The sequence below is a fragment of the Primulina eburnea genome, chromosome 3 (genome assembly GCF_022965805.1).
Source record: "Primulina eburnea isolate SZY01 chromosome 3, ASM2296580v1, whole genome shotgun sequence".
NCBI lineage: Eukaryota > Viridiplantae > Streptophyta > Magnoliopsida > Lamiales > Gesneriaceae > Primulina > Primulina eburnea.
Window position 1 is genome coordinate 16430126 of NC_133103.1, and position 19095 is coordinate 16449220.

Consider the following 19095-nt stretch of genomic DNA (forward strand, 5'->3'; position numbering starts at 1 on the left):
TGTTACCGTAACCGGATTAAGGCGAGCCGTTATGGTTTTAGGTTATAAAACCCGGAGATCCAACGAGTAGGACGTGCCTAACCGACAAGTTTTATTTGTTTAATTATTATTTTTAAAATGTAAGACCAAGATCAACGGATCAAGTGGTCGTTGGAGATCAACGACGACGATCAAGTGGTTGTTTATCAACTCGACGGGTTTGAACCGCCAAAGCGACCACGATTTTGTGTTAGTCGAACAACCACAATTTTGTGTTAGTTAAAAATAAAATGAACAACCACGATTTTGTGTTAGTTGATGAGCACAATCATGATGATGTGGCAGTTGTGCAACTAGGGAATGCAAAATTTCGGTTAAATCGAATTAATCGACCGAACCGAATTAATTCGGAAATTCGGTTCGGTTAATTCGGAAGTTCGGTTTTGAAATTTTAAACAATCGGTTAATTCGGTTCAGTTTCGGTTTTAATTTGAAATATTCGATTAAACCGAATTAGTATATATATTAATTTAAATTGCATATGGGCATTAAAAATGCATCAGAAGGAAACCCAGCTTTTCATACATTAGAAGGAGGCAAAAACTTGTGTGAAACGGTCTCACGGGTCGTATTTGTGAGACAGATCTCTTATTTGGTTCATCCATGAAAAAATATTACTTTTTATGCTAAGAGTATTACTTTTTATTGTGAATATGGGTAGGATTTACTCGTCTCACAGATTAGGATTCGTGAGACGGTCTCACGTGAGACTCACTCTTAGAAGGAAGCTATTTCATTCAATGATTTTATTTTCAATATTTTTATTTGTTATTGATATTTTTTGTTCAATGTTTCTTGTTATTTATAAGTTCTCCATTGTTTTTTTTTTTAAAATTTGCATTTTTTTAAAAATATTGGTTATTTCAGTCGATAACCGAAATAACCGATTTGAAAATTGGTTCGGTTAATTCGGTTTATATGAATTTTTCGATCGGTTCGGTTATTCGAAAATAAAATCGGTTAAATCGGTTATAGGTCTATTCGGTTCGGTGAGTAACCGAATAGACTGATTGCACACCCCTATGTGCAGCAAAAGTCAACCTGGACCAATGGGTCTATCATCGAATTTTTTTTCCTGAATTTTATCTTATAAATACTCTCCATCCCTTTCATTTCTTTCCACACAATTTTCTCTCAATTCTCCAACTCTAATTTCAATTCAAGCTTTATTTATCCATTCTCAAAATATCAATTGTCGATTATTGTCAATTGTTAATTTATTTTCCTAATTACTTCAATTTTATTTTTATACAAATGACCATATTAAGTTGTAGGTAGGGGTGGGTGTCGGGTCGGGTTTCACGGGTTCGGGTAATTCAGGTCGGGTACCGGAAATTTTCGAGTAATTTATTTAGTACCCGAACTTTAATCGGTGCTACCCGACGGTTCGGGTTCCCGAAAATTTCGTGTGTTGTCGGGTTCTTAACTTCGGATACCCGAAATTTTTGTCAAAAAATTTATCTTCTTTCTCAATGTATATGTAAATACCTATTCTGCACAAAATAGCACAACAACAATAAAAAAATTTAGGAAAACCATCAATCTAAATAAAACATATGTCAATCAAAGGCAAAACCACTTGAATTCATCATAGACAAAAAATCCATCACATAGTAACCAATCCAATCATCTTGGAAAGTAAAACATCAACTTCTTCAATTCATCAACAGTAGATTAAAAAAAGTGGCAAATCATCTTCCAACTTCCAAGCTAAATCATCATCTGTCCAATCAAATCAAAGTACCTGAAATGTTATAATTCTATTAGTTTTCTAAGACAATCATTATTAAAATAGATAAATATAAAGAATTTAAATTTTAAAAATTTACAGTCATCGAATTAAACAAATCAAAGTACATGAAATGTTATAATTCTATTAGTTTTCTAAGACAATCATTATTAAAGTATATAAATATAAAAAATTTAAATTTTAAAAATTTACAGTCATCATCGAATATAATGAATTTAAACTTTAAAAATTTACAATAATCGATTGTTGATGTTTTTCATAATTATATATTAATTATGGTTGAATCCTTCCCTGAGTTTGTTAATTCTATACCAAAATAAAAAAAACAAATAAATTAGTCATTAGAGAATAAAACATAACCATTAAGAATAAATATAGAAAGGTAAAGAGACAAAAAATATGTTTTTCTCAAGTATTTCGATTTCAACCAAATCTTCCTCCACGCATATAGGCTTAGAATCCAACCTTAGCCAATCATGGGTACATACCAAAGCTTGAACTATTCTAGGAGACAATAAACTTCTAAACGCATCCAAAACACAACCACATGTACTAAATGCTGCTTCCGAAGCAACAGTGGAGACAGGAATAGCTAAGATATCACGTGCCAATCGAGAAAGAACAGGAAATCTGTGAGAATTTACTTTTCACCGGATGTCAAAATTTTGATTATAATCCTCAGGATCCTCACTTAGATATTTCTCCAACTCTAACTTCACATACTTTTTTCCCACCAAGTTTGTATTTTCTAAACTCATCTTTCAAGTATGTTCGAAAAGTCATTGAATTATTAGATTGAGAATCTTTTGAAAATAATGTAGAACCTAATGCAGAACGTACCAGACTTCCTGGAGTTCCGTGTCACTTTATAATCGAAAAAATTCTTGCATTCCACTCTTCACCTTTTCCTTCATCATCGCGCTCTTTGTGATATCATCATACATTATATCAAATGAAAACTCAACAAACTCTAATTTGTGATGAGGATCAAGAATCACTGCATAATATAACATCATGTTCATTTCTTCGATCGAACCCCAATACTTGTCAAACTTATCTTTCATTTTTCTTGACATTTCACTTAATTCAAAATCATCGCTTACTAACCACTGTTTTAGAAGCATGTCAACAGCATTTATTTCATGAAATATGGTGTTCGAAGTGACATATAGAGAGCCAGAAATTGCCAAAGTGAGCTTGTAAAAGTGTCCAAGAAACTTGACCAACAAACTAGCCCTTTCCCAATCATATTCCGACGGAATCCCATCATACAGGGGTTTCAAGAGATCATTCACGTAGTCAAGATCTATATCGGCATATGAATCAAATCCTCTTTTCAAAGATATTGCTGACTCTAACATTAGATATGTTGAGTTCCATCTTGTTGGTACATCAAGGCTTAACAATTTCTTTGTATATATCTTTTCGATCTCAACATATTCGCAAAATCTTTTATACCTTGCTGGGGAGTCTCGTACATACCTCACTGCTCATCTAATTCGAGAGATAGCTAAATGTTTGTCTTTCCTTTTCAGACCATCCTGCACAATAAGGTTGACAATATGTGCAATACATCGCATATGTAAATATTTCCTCCCTAAAATATTTGTTTTCCAATTGTCAAACATTTTTTGCAAATATGTTATTGCACCATCATTTGATGAGGCATTATCAACTGTGATGGTAAAGATTTTATCAACTCTCCAATCAAGTAAATATTTTTGAACTGCTTTACCCACATCATCACTCTTATGTCCAGAAATCGGACAAAAATTCAAAATTCTCTTTTGCAAAGTCCATTCATCATAAATGAAATGAGCAGTTAAAAAAAATATAATTCACATTTTGTATTGATGTCCATGTGTCTGTAGTTATAGAAATTCTTGGACCTTGTTGTTTCATAAAAGACATCAACTGCACTTTTTCATTCATGTACAAATTATAAACATCCTTGGTTGTTGTCCTTCAGGATGAAATACTAAACATTGGACATGCAATTGACATGAAGTGTCTAAAACCTTTGTTCTCAACTGTTTTGAAAGGAAGTTCATCCACAATCAACCAATAAGTTAGTGCCTCTCTTAATTATTTCTGATCAAATTTCCAAGTACCAATTTGCGCTTCTTTCGGATCATCTTTTGATGGTTGAAAAGAAATCTGGGTTTGACTAGTTGCAACTTCATGGGGTTTTTTTTACAAGAAGCGAAGTGATTCTGTAAAGGTCGAGTCTCATGTATTCTTGGATCTGCCTTAATCTCTCTACAACAATATTTGCACCTACCTTATTGCACCTTGTCACTTTCACAATAGAATTTTTCAAAGTGTTCCCAATATTGTGATCTAGAGGTCATATATTTCCTAGCTCTCTTTTTAGACTCAGGTTTCACTTCATCTTTATCACCATCATGATCTAAATTTTCAACACAATCAGCATCAATGTTCTTGTTCTCATCAGTAATATCAGCTTCTTCCATTAGTTGATTTATTACACTCTCCATTTCCACAATAAATTTCTGAAATCCAAAATATTCAATAAGGTAACCCAAATAATCACAAAACAAAATCTTCTTGCACATTGACAGTGAAACATATTTTCGGCATTTTAAAGAGGGAACAAATCCAATGAAAACAAAACCATTCATACCAGTGAACAAGTTGTATACACATACATTAAAGAGGGAACAAATCCATTTATTTACTCAATGCACGAGCACCTTCATCATTCATACAATCATACCAGTGAACAAATCCATTTATTTTGTAATAGATCATTTATAACTTTTTAAATTTTGTTGACTATGTACGTATATTGTTTACCTTTTCCCTTTTGTATGAACAAATATTATAATCTAATCACAAAACGATTCACGTTCCTCATATATCTGTAGGAGAAAATTATATTTTAAAAATCATTCTATTATTTATTTCCCCCAAGAAAAAGCTTAAGATTGACCATAATGATATCTTTTCAATTATGCGAGTTAAAAGAAAAATTACCAATTCACACCTGAGAAGAGGCGGATGACTGGCTGAGGGCTGAGCCGCTGAGGTGCAGAAAAACGTCAGGAGGCCGGGAGGGAAGAAGGAAGAGGCGAAGAACGAAGAGCCGGAGAGTGAAGAGTGAAGACAGTAGAATAATTAGAATTAGGGATTTAGTTTTTTTTATTCCTTAATTTAAAATATAAAACATTATATATATATATATATATATATATATATATATATATATATATATATAATATTTCGGGTACCCGTTTTTTTATTCGGGTAGTAAATTATTACCCGAAACAAACCCGACATTTGTAAATCGGGTTCGGGTACAAACCCGAACATGATTTTGAGATTAAAAAAACCGACCTGATCGGGTAATAACCGATCGGTCGGGTCGGGTATCCGATACCCGAACACAAATGCCTACCCCTAGTTGTAGGGGTAAGGGAAAGAACATCATACTCGAGTTTGAGGATCACAATTTTCCTTCTTTCAATGTCGACATCTATGATTTTGATTTTTCGATTAGGAGCAATATCAAGAACAAGAGGCCCAACTAACAAATCATCATCCAAGTCAAGAAAGTATGAGCAACCTAACGGCGCCTAGAATTCGAGCGGCCTCGCCAAACATTTAATATCTTTATCAAACATTTCGAAAAAGTGATGTCCCCTTCGATGATTTGCAAGGCAAATGTAAATATTGTTCGAAAATTTACAAATTTCAACAAGAAAGTGATGATGAAACTTTAACGCAACAATTCGAGAAGAATCTTCGAGTGGAAATTGGTATTGATCGTTCTCAAACTCAAATAGTGGCATCTTGTCTCAAATGAGTAACGATTCTCAACTATTTAAATATTATAGACCTCAATTTAGAGAAAAAACGACTGAATATTGTGAAATTGCACAACTTTCTTTTAGTTTTAGTGATAAATACTGTGTTCGGATATTTGGAGTGATATTAAAAATTTCGTTCATATATGAGTTTTACATGTCATTAGAGTGATATTTTTTTGAACATTCAAAAAATATTTCTTACATATATGTGTTTTAACGAATCACAGACTGCACAAAATATTTTTCAACTTAATATTTATAATTTTAGAAGGATATGGTTTAATGTCTCAAGTTTTTCAATTTCTTTTCTAATGCTGGTGTAAATATTTATAGTGTTAGTGAGATTATTAAAATATGTATAATATCACTAGGTGGTAAGTTTTTTCATATTAGGTGCATATATCATATTTTAATTTGTGTATTCAAGATGAATAAAAAAATTATAATGTCATATTAAAATAAGTAGGACCACAATTTATTTATGAACACATCTCCAATTATAAAACAATGAGGTAAATTTTACAAAATAAATTGTAGGAGGCCTAAACGGTTTGCATGGGACGTTCTAACACGTTGAAATTTAACATATAAATTGTTATTATTGTTTTTTAAATATAAAGATTTATGTATATTTTTTTCATCGACATATTCATGCTTTTGATATTTATTTGTTTTCAAATCAATAAAAACACATGCATTAGTGTTTGTAAAATTTTAACAGTGTTTAATGATGCTAGTGACCAATTAGATGAATTATAAGAAATGCTAACATTATATTATGATTCTTTAGAACATACAACGGAAACGATTCCATCTATCTCACTGATTTTATTTAATATGAAAACTCATTTATATGATAGTTATAGTTGTTATAACACAAAATATGATTGATAAATTGTTCTATATGAAGCACAATATATTATCATTAATAATATACTTTCTAAACTTGTTAAATCGCAACTTTTATTAAGGGAATGGACACAAAGTTCGCGAGGATCCTCAAATTCCATTCAAGAACTTGATAATCATTTTACAACTACAATTATATCCGATTTTGTCTATAATGAAAAGAAATTCTAGCTTGCCCAGTTTCAACGATTTCAGTAGAGCAAGCTTTTAGTATTTGAGGAAATTAATACATTATATTAGAGACGTTTTAGCTTAGAGCCAGAAAATTTGAAAACTCAATGTTTGCTCAATGATTGGTCAAAAGTGCTACAAGAACACAAGATATTAAAAGTTATCGAGAAAACCTAAATGAAACTGAGAAAACATATGGAACAAAGAAATGCGAGTGATTAAGCAATATGGATCGTCGAAAGAACGAGCAAAACAGAAGAAGTTCTGGAGTAAGGCGTGAGCACTCCCTGTGAATGCAGAAAGTAGAAAAAAATATGATGATTGAAGCTCGAGATTTACGATGATACTATCATATTTTAGAGTCCTAACTATGATATTTGATTCACTAAATATTTTAGGAGTTATAAATTTTTTATTGAGAAAATAAAATATTTGATAGAGTTTTTATAAATGCGAGTCTTTTTTTAAAATTTATATGTTTTTATTATTTAATTTTTTATTTAAAAATAATAATGTTTTTTAATTTTAAAAAAAATAGTAAAATACGACTTAACGGACCAGAACGTCAGGCTAACAACATGAGACTGATACGATTAAGAGCCGGGATTTTCCCGACTCTAACCAATAGATCCAACCTGAAACCGAACCGACCCATGGCCAAATCTATGTAAAACTGTAGAATTTGAGTCAAGTTTTAGATAAATAAATTATATGTAATCGATTGTATAATGTCTCATCATTAACATCAAAAAATACCTGTAAAGATGATAAAGACAAATGAATCTGTTGATCCGGCAAGTCGTTGATCATGGAGTCATGGAGATGATGGCGAAAACCTACTGCCGAACGCCGACCACCGTTTCACGATGTTTAATAAGAAGTTCGGAAAGAAGTACGCGACCCAGGAGGGACACGATTACAGATTCTCAGTGTTTAAGGCTAACCTGCGCTGAGCTAGGCGCCACCAGAAGCTGGACCCCTCCGCCGTGCACGGAGTCACTCAGTTCTCCGATCTTACTCGCACGGAGCTCCGACTTCAACTTCTCGGCCTCAATCGTAGACTCCGATTTCCAGCAGAGGCACACAAGGCTCCGATCCTACCTACGAACAACATTCCGACTGATTTTTGACTGGAGAGATCTCGGTGCCGTTGAACTCGTGAAGAATCAGGTACGCATGTATTAATCATTATTTGGCTTGATCATTTCCAGAGTACAAGTGTTAGAATTTTTGGAACACTTATATAATTAAATTAAATGAATCTATATGGTCATCAATTATAATAAGTCAAACATCTATTTTGAAATAAGGAATTTGACTTAGTACTTAAATGACATGAATATTTATTGTGGATATTATATATGGAATTTCTAATTTGATGAAGGGGTCAAATTAGAAATAGGCAAAAGTTTTACAACCGCTTAAAAAGGCAGTTAGGTTATGATCCCCAGATGTAGAAAATAGATATCTCTTCGTATCCCCATCAACAGAGAGAGAATAAGGAACCCTAACAGTGTGTTTGGCAATCAGGATTTGGGAGGATTTCATGGGATTTGGATTTCAAAATCCTAGTTTTACTGTTTGACAAGATTATTCAAAAAAAAAAGGATTCGAATTTTTTTTTATAAGATTTCAAGAGATTTCAGTAAGTATATCCAAATCCCATCAAATTTGATAAGATTTGGTGGGATTTGGATTTTAAAAACATACAATTACTTTTTTATCCAACACATCATTTTCCACTAAAAGTTTCTACATGGTTAGACTTTTTTTAGAAGTTGAAAGATTTCGTTTAAATTTTATAAGTTTCTTGTGTTATTTACTGATTAATATAATAAAAATTATAATAAGTACCAAAGTCTCTTTTTACGTTTAATAATTAATTTCATGTTAAAGTTTGAAGTTGTTTGATGATTTTTTAATTATTATTTTATGTTGATTAATAAATAATAATTAATTTTTGAATTTACAAATACAAATAATAGAGAAGAATTATTAATTTCTAAGCTTCTTTGGGTTATTTATGTTTATATTATTTATAAGGGTAGCTTAGTAAATTTTTAAAATTCCAAATTCGAATCCTTTTTTCTCCAAACAAGAAATAGATTTGTAAATACCATTTTTAAATTTTAAACCAAACAACAAATGGAATTTCAAATACTTGAATTTTCAAATCCAATTCCAAATCTAATTCCAAATCTCATGAAATCCTCTCAAATCCTGGTTGTCAAACACACTGTAAGGAAATTCTACATTTCGTAATATCAAACCGCTATAAACCATGGCTAAAGATTCAGGTACGCTTCCGTATTCGTTTTATATTTAATCAAGGACAGGATTGTGATTCTCTGGTGTAGTTTCTTTCATTTGGGATTTGAAACACAGAAAATCTAGAGAAATAATTTAACAATTGGTATCATAGCCCTTAATCTTGTTCTTGATTTGAGGATTTTAAAAAAAAAAAGGTAAAAGGTGCAATGGTTTGTGTTTTATCTCACTACTTTGTCTTTCTTTTGTCGGTCAATGACGGATGGATTCAGTCTTCCCAGAACAATTTTTAATGGAAATTTGTTATACTTTTCGTTCATTTTTTTGTGGGTTTCTCTCTCAAGTTTTCTCTCTCTTCGGATGATTCCTGTTGAGATTGCAAAAATAAGAATGAATTCAAGCTTTGACCAAGGAACTTTTGGTGGACATTTATTATTCTATTATTAATTTTCATGCAACTTTGACCAATGATTCAGTTTTTTGGGATTTATTTATTTTATTATTATTATTTATTTAATTCGATTGAATTCATTTAATTGGCATACTAGATAATAAAGTTATTATAGTTCATCATTCCGATTGGATAAATTGAAATAAGTTGTCGCCAAAGTGACATCTCTTTTGTAGATTGTTCATGACGAATTTTGAATGTTTGTAAGTTTGTAAGTTCATGCGATTATTAATCGGCTCAAAGGAAGGTTAACCGGACTACATAATTACCTGTGATAGTAAACACGTAACGATTATAAGGATTTTACATGAGAATAATAAATCAATCCAAAGAGGGGTTTGTTATTTGTCATGCATTATTGTATCACTTGCAATTAATTTTAATGTCCAAAGACTTGATATTAATGGTGCACTAGGTATCTTGAGATAGGATTTGTCAATTAATTTTGAATTTTATTGATAATTATGGTTGTGAGCATGTTATTTATTTATTTTTAATGTTCTCTTTCAGTGAATGTTGCTAATATTTCTGCCAACTTAAGTTCAGTACCAGTCCTTAATGGTACTAACTTTAAGGACTGGAAGGAGAACATTCAGATAGTTCTCGGGTGCATGGACATGGACCTTGCGATTCGGATGGAGAAACCCACTACTCCTACGGAAATTAGCTCATCTGAAGAGAGAGCTAGATTTGAGAAGTGGGATTGCTCCAATCGCATAAGTCTGATGATCATCAAACGTGCCATTCCGGAGGTGTTTAGGGGTGCAGTGTCTGAGAACATCACCAATGCCAAGGAGTACCTTGCAGAAATCGAGAAGCGCTTTGCCAAAAGCGATAAGGCTGAAACAAGCACTATTCTAAAAGCTTAATTTCAATGAAGTATAAGGGCAAGGGAAACATAAGGGAGTACATCATGGAGATGTCTAATCTTGCTTTGAAATTGAAGGCACTAAAGTTGGATTTGCACGAGGATTTACTTGTGCATCTCATCCTGATTTCTCTTCCGGTTCAGTTCAACCACTTTAAGGTCAGTCTTAACTGTCAGAAGGAAACGTGGAGTTTGAATGAACTAATTTCTCACTGTGTCCAAAAGGAAGAGAGATTGAATCAAGAGAAGACATAAAGTGCTCATTTGGCAAGCACCTCTAAGGACAAGGGCAAGAAAAGAAAGAATGTAAATGCTGCGGGTCCGAGTGAGTAGAAACAACATTAAGGTGATGACCTTTGTTTCTTCTGCAATAAACCCGGACACATGAAGAAGGAGTGTGCCAAGTATCGCGTGTGGCGCGAGAAGAAAGGTACATTTCTTAATTTGGTTTGTTCTGGAGTTAACTTAGCTTCAGTACCTAGAAATACTTTGTGGTTAGATTCCGGTGCTACTACTAACATCAGTATTTCAATGCACGGTTGCCTGAGCTACCAAAAGCCAAGTGATGCTGAAAGAAGTATCTATGTGGGCGATGGAAAGTCGGTAGAAGTGGAAGCAATTGGTCATTTTAGATTGTTGCTTTGTACTGGTTTCTATTTGGATTTAATGGATACTTTTGTTGTACCGTCGTTTAGACGGAATTTGGTTTCTGTTTGTTATTTGGACAAATCTAGTTACAATTGTTCCTTTGGAAACAATCAGTTTATGTTATCTATTAATTCTAATGTTGTTGGAACTGGTTCACTTATGCAATATGACAATCTCTATTATCTTGATACAAATGTTTCATATCATGAAACCCTAATTGTTGAATCGAAGGTACAAAATGAAAGCTAAATAATGATAATTCGGGTGCATTATGGCACAAGCGCTTAGGCCACTTCTCTAGAAATAGAGTTGAACAACTTGTGTCGGATGGAATTTTAAATTCCATTGATTTTACGGACTTTAATGTCTGTATTGAATGCATTAAAGGAAAACAAACCAAAGGCAAGAAATTAGGTGCATATCGGGCTACGGAAGTCTTAGAATTGATACATACGGATGTTTGTGGACCGTTTCCAACACCTTCTTGGAATGGTCAACGCTACTTTGTATCATTCATAGATGATCTTTCGAGATATGCATACATATTTCTTATTCATGAAAAGGCTCAAACATTGGACGTGTTCAAGTCATTCAAGGTTGAAGTTGAAAATCAACTCGACAAAAGGATAAAGAAAATAAAGTCCGATCGTGGTGGTGAATACTATGGTCGGTACGATGGTTCGGGTGAACAACGTTCAGGGCCTTTTGCCAAATACCTAGAGGAATGTGGTATCGTCCTACAATACACCATGCCAGGCTCTCCAAGCATGAATGGTGTAGCAGAAAGACGAAATCGCACTCTACATGACATGGTAAGGAGTACGGTTAGCCATTCATCCTTGCCGGAATCACTCAGGGGTGAGGCACTAAAGACGTCATAATACATTCTGAATAGAGTGTCGACAAAAGCAGTTGCTGAAACACCTTTTGAGCTTTGGTTCGGGCGAAAGCCCAGTCTGAAGCATTTTCACGTTTGGGGATGTCCAACTGAGGCGAGGCCTGATAGGCCACATGAGAATAAGTTGGATCCCAAGACTGTGAGCAGCTACTTTATTGGCTACTCTGAATGATCAAGCAACTATAAGTTTTACGATCCCAAATCAAGGTCAATTTTGAGACGGGTATAGCTACATTCTTTGAGGATATTGAGTTTGGGGGGAAGAATAAAATAAAGGACTTTGTCTTTGAGGAAGAATCAACTTCCACTACGGTTAATGAGGAATTGATTCCTATTCCGATTGCTTTAGACAATGATCAGGATTCCACTTTGGTCATTAATAATAACGGAATTCCAGAAAATCAAGACATCGTTGATCTCCCAGAGGTACAAACTCAAAAACCTCTTGAAGAAGTGATTGAGGTCCAAGTGCCATTGCGTCGGTCCACGAGAGAAAGGAGAAGTGCTATTTTGGACGACTATGTAGTATTTCTTCAGGAACATGAGGATAATGTTGGCATGATGGAAGATGATCCTATCAACTTTCGTCAAGCCATAGAAAGTTCCAATTCGGTAAAGTGGGTCGAAGCAATTAATGATGAGTATAAGTCAATGCAAGACAATAAAGTTTGGGAACTTGTCCCACTACCGGAAGGTACAAAACCTGTTGGTTGTAAATTGATTTTTAAAATCAAAAGGGATTCAAACGGTAATGTGTAGAAGTACAAAGCTCGTCTTGTGGCAAAAAGCGTTACTCAAAAATAAGGGGTTGACTATAAAGAGATTTGTTCTCCGGTTTCAACTAAGGACTCTTTTAGGACAATCATGGCACTTGTTGCACATTTCGATATGGAGCTACATCAGATGGATGTAAAGACGGCGTTTCTCAATGGCGACATTGATGAAACGATTTATATGGTGCAACCAGAAAACTTTATGTCGGGAGACCCAAAGAATATGGTTTGCAAATTAAAGAAATCCATCTATGGCTTAAACAAGCATCTCGTCAGTGGTACCATAAGTTTCACGAAATAATTCTCTCAATTGGCTTTGAAGGGAATTTAATCGATGATTGTGTGTATCACAAGTTCAGTGGGAGTAAGCACATATTTTTGGTTATATATGTGGACGACATTTTGCTTGCCACAAACGATATAGGCTTATTGCACCAAACCAAGAGTTTTTTGTCTAGAAGTTTCGAGGTGAAAGATCTTGATGAGGCCTCATTTGTATTAGGAATTCAGATACATCATATGTGGAATTTTTAATTTGATGAAGGGGCCAAATTAGAAATAGGCAAAAATTTTACAACTGCTTAAAAAGGCAGTTAGGTTATGGTCCCCGCCAGATGTAGAAAATAGATATCTCTTCGTATCCCCATCCACAGAGAGAGAATAAGGAACCCTAAGGAAATTCTACATTTTGGAAGATCAAACCGCTATAAACCATGGCTAAAGATTCAGGTACGCTTCCGTATTCATTTTATATTTAATCAAGAACATGATTGTGATTCTCTGGTGTAGTTTCATTTGGGGATTTGAAACACAGAAAATCTAGAGAAATAATTTAACAATATTTCTAATTTGGCCCCTTCATCAAATTAGAAATTCAACATATGGTATCCACAATAAATATTCATGACATTTATGTCGTAAGTCAAATTCCTTGTTTCAAAATAGACCACATAATGTTTGACTTATTATAATTGATGACATATACATTTATTTAATGATATAAGTGTCCCAAAAATTCTAACAATCTCCCATTGGACACATATACAATATAATGAATGTGATATCCTTAGTGTGCACATGTCGTGTCATCAAATCTGAGGACATTCCAAACAATCTTGTCCATTAATCTTATTGACATAGGATCAAAATGGTCTTCGTTGTATCAATCACAACTAAACCCCATCAATGGTCACGTACATCAACATCACTAAATGACATAGATCAAACATGAATTATTGGCATGAAAATTACATGCAAGGTGATCTGTTCATGTCAATTTTCAACTGGTCCTACTTAACTTTAGTGAGATCAAACTTTTAAACATAATTGTACAAAGTGTAATGAACTGAATAATACTTCAATTCTGATCAGAATAAAAATACATAAATAACTGTCTATAAAACAACCAAACTACAAACCCCCACTCAAACTAGAGATCATCCATCTCTACGACACCCATACGAGCAGTATGCTCGTGAAAGACATTAGGCGGCCAACCTTTTATCAGGGGGTCCGCTACCATGGAGTTTGTACCTAAGTTTTATATAGAAATCTGTCCACTTTGTACCCTTTCTTTTACAACAAGGAACTTGATGTCAATATGCTTCGACTTTGTCGAGCTCCTATTGTTGTTGGAATATAACACAGCTGATCTATTGTCACAAAATAATCCAAGGTCTTTCAATCCATTCCAGAATACGCAGCCCAGTGACAAAGTTCTTCAGCCATATCGCATGATTTGATGCTTCGTAACAAGCAACAAATTCTGCCGCCATAGTGGAGGAAGCTGTAAGTGCCTGTTTGGCACTTCTCCAAGAAATGGCTCCACCAGCTAACATAAAAATGTAACCCGAAGTGGATCTCATACTGTCTTGGCATCCCGCGAATACCCAAGATCTCAAGATGATCTGACCTCCTATATGTGAGCATGTAATTCCTAGATCTTTTCAGGTATCTCATAACCTTTTTGGCTGCTTTCCAGTGATCCATACCTGGGTTGCTTAGATATCTGCCCAACACACCTACTATGTACGCAATATCCGGACGCGTACAAACTTGAGCATACATAAGACTTCCTACCGCCGAAGCATAGGGAATCTTTTGCATTTCTTGAATTTCAAGACTTCTCTTAGGACATTGTTTGAGATTACACTTATCTCCCTTATCGACCGGGGTGTTTCCTGGTTTACAATCTTGCATGCCAAATCTTTTAAGTACTTTATCGATATAGCTCATTTGTAACAATCCAAGAACACCTCGAGAACGATCTCGATGTATCTGAATTCCTAATACAAATGAGGCCTCATCAAGATCTTTCATCTCGAAATTTCTAGACAAAAAACTCTTAGTTTGGTGCAATAAGCCTATATCGTTTGTGGCAAGAAAAATGTCGTCCACATATAGAACCAAAAATATGTGCTTACTCCCGCTGAACTTGTGATACACACAATCATCGATTAAATTCCCTTCAAAACCAAATGAGAGATTTATTTCGTGAAACTTATGGTACCACTGACGAGATGCTTGTTTAAGCCCATAGATGGATTTCTTTGATTTGCAAACCATATTCTTTGGGTCTCCCGACACAAATTTTTTTGGTTGCACCATATAAATCGTTTCATCAATGTCGCCATTGAGAAACGCCGTCTTTACATCCATCTGATGTAGCTCCATATCGAAATGTGCAACAACTGCCGTGATTGTCCTAAAAGAGTCCTTAGTTGAAACCGGAGAAAAAATCTCTTTATAGTCAACCCCATATTTTTGAGTAAAGCCTGAGCCCGACAAAGTTGAAGCATATTGACATCAAGTTCCTTGTTGTGAAAGAAAGGGTACAAAGTGGACAGATTTCTATAGAACACTTAAGTACAAACTCCATGGTAGCGGATCCCTTGACAAAGGGTTTGCTGCCTAATGTCTTTCATGAGCATACTGCTCGTATGGGTGTCGTAGAGATGGATGATCTCTAGTTTGAGTGGGAGTTTGTAGTTTGGTTGTTTTATAGACAGTTATTTATGTATTTTTATTCTGATCAGAAATGAAGTATTATTCAGTTCATTACACTTTGTGCAATTATGTTTAAAAGTTTGATCTCACTAAAGTTAAGTAGGACCAGTTGAAAATTGACATGAACAGATCACCTTGCATGTAATTTTCATGCCACTAATTCATGTTTGATCTATGTCATTTAGTGATGTTGATGTACGTGACCATTGATGTGGTTTAGTTGTGATTGATACAACGAAGACCGCTTTGATCCTATGTCAATTTGGAATGTCCTCAAATTTGATGACACGACATGTGCACACTAAAGATATCACATTCATTATATTGTATATGTGTCCAGTGGGAGATTGTTAAAATTTTTGGGACACTTATAAAATTAAATGAATGTATATGGTCATCAATTATAATAAGTCAAACATTATGTGGTCTATTTTGAAATAAGGAATTTGACTTAGGGCATAAATGTCATGAATATTTATTGTGGATACCATATGTGGAATTTCTAATTTGATGAAGGTTTGCCAAATTAGAAATAGGCAAAAGTTTTACAACGGCTTAAAAAAGCAGTTAGGTTATGGTCCCCAGATGTAGAAAATAGATATCTCTTCGTATACCCACCAAACCCTAAGGAAATTCTACATTTTGGAAGATCAAACCGCTATAAACCATGGCTAAAGATTCAGGTACGCTTCCGTATTCGTTTTATATTTAATCAAGAACGGGATTGTGATTCTCTGGTGTAGTTTCATTTAGGATTAGAAACACAGAAAATCTAGAGAAATAATTTAACAACAAGTTCTGATCAGTCAATTTCTGATTTGAATCGATGGTGAGCAATAGCGTTGAATTATGTCGTGCTACCTGATACAGTTCCTTGTTTATATCGTAGTATTATATTCGGAGAGAATTGGATATTATTGGTTTGACTGAAAAAATTAGATCAGACTTGTATAGATTTTCATACATTTTTGCTTTAAGTTTCAAATCCGTGCCAGTTAGCTCTAATCTATGCAAAAAAGTCCCTAATAAGCTAACTAGAATCTATGCAAACTATCTATATGGTTTACAGTAATGTGCATCGTGCATACTGTTAGTTTTGTTTTAGTATTTAGGTTGGTAAATGTCTAGCATAAGTTATCCAACATGAGCAATTATTGCATGTGACGAGATAACAGTTGTTTAGATCCACATACCTTTATAAGTTGTAGTTGAAATTTGCATTGTTTAAATTCTGGTAGAAACGAAGATGCAAGTAATTATTTCATTGGGTCTGATATATGATTTTTGTTCCAGTGTTGGAGTTGAGAAATTTAGCTGCAATTTGGGCGAATCAAGCTATGTGCTGAAATTAGTTCTTATTCAACTTGTGCGATGAGAAACGGTTGCCAACGAGCTTATTCTCTTTGATTTATCTTACATCAGTTTGAATGATTTGAAGTGCTGACTCATGAATTGTGTTCTATTTAGTTAACTTGAGCATACGATAAATCTCAATGGTAATTTTTGAATGGCAACAGGAGCATTAGAAGGTGCAAACTATCTGGCGACCGGGAAACTTGTGAGTCTCAGTGAGCAACAGCTTGTGGATTGTGACCACGAGGTTCGGCTTTTTGACTTGTCCCTCTTATTTCAGCCTCTTAAACGTCTGGTTTTAGTGAAACCTAGAGCAATGAAATCGAACCGTCCGTGGATTTTTTACAAGATGTGTTTGCTATCCTTGTAAACTGTGTCATTTTCTGAGTTTTGTCCTCAATCTCATTTAAAGAGATCAGATGATACAGTTATACGTCCAGTGCGGACAGTAGTGGAAGGTGGAAATTATAGTCAAGAGAAGTACAAATTAAAACTAGAAATAATGAATGTGAAACACAATGAGCCCATAGATGGTGTAGGTGTTGAGTTCGAGTCTCATCAGATGCAATTAAGAGACGAAATGCTTTTTTTCTAAGCAGCCGTTAATTCTACTGTTTAGATTTTTTTTACTGGTGAGAACAACGGTTCTGCTGTCGCATTACTTGCTCTCCTCTTAAATGTGTCAATCTGACTTCTCACTGTCTGCGCTGCGATTCAGGAGAAACAGACTGTGACTTAGGTTGTGATGGTGGTTTGATGAGTAGTGCCTTCGAATGTACTTTAAAATCCGGTGGACTTATGCGAGAAGAGGACTATCCATACACCGGTACAGACCGTGGAGGCTGCAAGTTTGACAAGACCAAAATTGCTGCAAAGGTAGCCAACTTCAGCGTTGTGTCCCTTGATGAAGAACAGATTGCTGCCAATCTAGTCAAGAATGGACCTCTTGCTGGTATTTTTCTACGCATTTATCAATCTCATTAGGTTCATCATACGGATTAAATTGGAATTATTTGAATAACAATTGCACTATCATTCACCAGCTTCACTGAATTTCCCTTGGTTTGTGAGATTTATTCTTATCTAAATTCTCTCATAATTCAAAAAGCTCATCGTTAAAGTCAAGCACCAGATGCTATCCAGTCAAAAGATGTTTACCACGGGACAGCTATGACTATAATTTTACTCTCTCTGAGTGTAGCGGCTATCAATGCCGTCTTCATGCAGACTTACGTTGGAGGAGTATCGTGTCCGTTCATATGCTCCAAGAGGTTGGATCATGGTGTGTTGTTGGTTGGCTACGGTGCGGGTGCATATTTGCCCACTCGCTTGAAGGACCAGCCATACTGGATTATCAAGAATTCATGGGGTGAAAACTGGGGAGAGAAGGGCTACTATAAAATCTGTCGTGGCACCAACATCTGTCGTCTGGACTCCATGGTTTCTACTGTTGCAGCTGTAAGCACTTAACCAAATGTGTATCGAATTGCAGTTAATCACGTCCCTCATCTCTGTACATAAGAGGAAACGTGCTTATAACGTCTTTAATTTCTAAGCACTGACTTGATTTGGTGCAATTAAGGTGAATTGAGTCAACCCTCATGACCGATGGAACATTAACAAATGTTATTTAGGTTTCATATTGTGTACTCTGGTAACTCATTGTGTTTCCTTGAAAGCTGCCGCATCTTGTCCTTTCTCAATTTTCCACGCTCTTATAATTCATTTACTTCGAGTAGACACTACTTTCCCTGCTAAATCTGGAATTTCAGAATGATATGAATTTGGAATAATTTTGTTGGCATGGCAAATCAACGACCACAAAATAATTTTAATAAAATTCGTTGTACAAGTATCTTCCGTCCTAGCACCACAAGTTTTAGATTGAGGAAGTAATCCGCGTGATGTATATCACCAGAGATGGGCTAGAAGTAATAAAGTGCACGTAACTGTTAAATTTACCTTGTACCGGTATCAATTAATTTACTAATTCTGTGTGGAATCTCGTTGTGATTCTAAGATGCGACAATGCACGTGTTTAGCTGGACTTCGAAGTTCTAATCCTAACTCCCAACCACTCAACTCAATAATTTGAGAAATATAATCTCTGGAATATAAACAAATAATTCTA

General features: G+C 34.6%; 2 protein-coding genes and 1 long non-coding RNA gene across 6 annotated transcripts; 2 read left to right on the forward strand and 1 right to left on the reverse strand.

Annotated features, from left to right (window-relative positions):
• Positions 1-1583: 1583 nt before the first annotated feature.
• Positions 1584-4922, reverse strand: LOC140828338 (uncharacterized). Its single transcript, XR_012117159.1, has 2 exons — positions 4787-4922; positions 1584-1783 (listed from the first exon to the last, which is right to left on the reverse strand). It is a non-coding gene; the product is annotated as an uncharacterized lncRNA (long non-coding RNA).
• A 2539-nt stretch (positions 4923-7461) lies between these two features.
• Positions 7462-18682, forward strand: LOC140827013 (cysteine proteinase-like). Of its 4 annotated transcripts, XM_073189584.1 has the most exons (5): positions 7462-7869; positions 17129-17211; positions 17393-17596; positions 17683-17916; positions 18166-18682. In XM_073189584.1, the coding sequence occupies exons 4-5, from the start codon at positions 17721-17723 to the stop codon at positions 18432-18434; spliced, it is 465 nt and encodes a 154-aa protein (XP_073045685.1). In that variant the 5' UTR covers positions 7462-7869; positions 17129-17211; positions 17393-17596; positions 17683-17720; the 3' UTR covers positions 18435-18682. The 4 variants fall into 4 exon arrangements, with proteins under 4 accessions (XP_073045685.1, XP_073045684.1, XP_073045687.1 ...); XM_073189583.1 differs by having other exon boundaries at positions 17129-17596; XM_073189586.1 differs by lacking the exon at positions 17393-17596.
• On the forward strand, positions 8981-10287 carry LOC140826895 (uncharacterized). The gene is made up of 2 exons (XM_073189432.1): positions 8981-8996; positions 9929-10287. The coding sequence occupies exons 1-2, from the start codon at positions 8981-8983 to the stop codon at positions 10285-10287; spliced, it is 375 nt and encodes a 124-aa protein (XP_073045533.1).
• Positions 18683-19095: the final 413 nt, after the last annotated feature.